The sequence below is a fragment of the Stegastes partitus genome, unplaced genomic scaffold (assembly GCF_000690725.1).
Source record: "Stegastes partitus isolate 25-593 unplaced genomic scaffold, Stegastes_partitus-1.0.2 Scaffold166, whole genome shotgun sequence".
NCBI lineage: Eukaryota > Metazoa > Chordata > Actinopteri > Pomacentridae > Stegastes > Stegastes partitus.
Window position 1 is genome coordinate 248811 of NW_007577897.1, and position 1694 is coordinate 250504.

A 1694-nucleotide genomic window follows, 5' to 3' on the forward strand; every position below is an offset into this window, starting at 1 on the left:
TTAATTGAATCATTCTTGCAGATTTAAAATTGACTCGTGTGCTGAACACGAGACTGGAAAATTAACTTTCATAGTTTGCATACCTATATTTGATAATGTTTTTTTAATTTACCAGATTATTGTCACAGGATAACTAGGCTGGTTGACCCAAATGCAGAAATGACACTCAGGAGAGATGGAATCAAAAAATAAGGTTTATTGTAGAAATTGATATAATAAAGATGAGAAAGAAAACGAGGCGGGGGTGTTACTGGTAGGGAGTAGATTGTCCAGGAAGCCACGGAGAAGTCTCGGGTTTGGTGCAGGTGGAAACACAGACGGGAAGCGGGAACACTGGAGAATCCTCAACGAAGGAAAGGCGGTCTTGCTGAAACTCGGAGGGAGGCTCGGGGGAACACTCGGGTGGTGGCTAGAAGTCGCCATGTAGGGCAACACTCAGGCAAAGAGTGAATGGTGAAAGCTCCTCTTATACCGGTGGTGATGACCCAAATGAATTGCAGGTGTGTAGCTCACACACCTGCAGGGAATCAGTCAATGAGAATTCTTCCAGGACGCCCTCTGGTGGACGCCTGGAGGAGAACAAAAACACAGGGCCAGAAATCACCATTCCCTGACATCTATTACACCACAGTATACCCAGTAGGATGTCTGGTAATATTTATAAGTTGTTGCATGAGTTTATTTTATTTGTACATGCATTTAAAATTCCTCTTGTGAGAACGATCACAAAAAAAAGTATTAATAAGCAAAAGTTGTTGCAGGTGTTTGATAATTTTTTTTTTCATTAAACTGCGTTTTTTGTTATAATATTAAGCCTTCATTAAACTGCTGTTTTTAAATATTTATTTTCCATTAAACTACATTTTTTAATATTATTTTTCATTAAACTGCTGCTTTTTTATGTATTTATTTTCCATTAAACTACATTTCTTTATGTAAGGCTTCTATTACACTGCTGTTTTTAATATGTATTTTCCATTAAACTGCTGTTTTTTTAAAAAATTATTTTCCATTAAACTACAATTTTTTATATTATTTTTCATTAAACTGCTGCTTTTTTATATATATTTATTTTCCATTAAACTGCTGTTTTTGCTATTTATTTCCCATTAAACTGCTTGTTGCAATTGTGTTGCAGTCAGCTTTTTATTCACGTGTTCTCTTTCCATAGTGCTTTCATGCACATTTTACCAACAGAGCTGTACACAAATTGAATTTCTATTAATCTGTGTGCATCAGTACTTACACTGAAGCTCTTCATGTAGGTACATCATGCATATGAGCTTCAGCCAATTTAAAACATGTAAAGTAGCCTGAGGGCTGAGTAAATAAAAGAAGAAATAAATAAATCTGCCACTACAGGTACACTGTAATGCTTGTTTCCCGCAGAGAAAACAAATTAAAAGGCCATTTTAAATTACAACATGCAGCCGTGAGGGCCGAGGCGGTGCAGCTCCGTCAATACAGAGTGCAAGCTGCTGATGGCAGCTGGAGAATGAATATCTTTCATCAGCTGATGAAATGTTCATGCATTTGATTGTTTTTTTAATTTATTTTTTACCATTTTTGATTCATTTCACATCATCATCATGGTGTTAAGGTACAATGTTCTCACAGTAAACTTCATATGGAGGTTACGTTGACCTCCTAACTTACTAACGTCACTCCGCTGCTCAGGTTTGACTCCAGAACAA

General features: G+C 36.5%; 1 protein-coding gene across 1 annotated transcript in view; it reads right to left on the reverse strand.

Moving 5' to 3' along the window:
* Positions 1-1694, reverse strand: part of LOC103355737 (opsin-5-like) — a 19594-nt gene that overhangs the window by 14366 nt on the left and 3534 nt on the right. The window contains exons 2-3 of the mRNA XM_008279633.1: positions 518-569; positions 252-409 (exon numbers count right to left, since the gene is read on the reverse strand). Coding sequence (XP_008277855.1) covers positions 252-409; positions 518-569 — 210 coding nt within the window. The remainder of the gene's footprint in view (positions 1-251; positions 410-517; positions 570-1694) is intronic.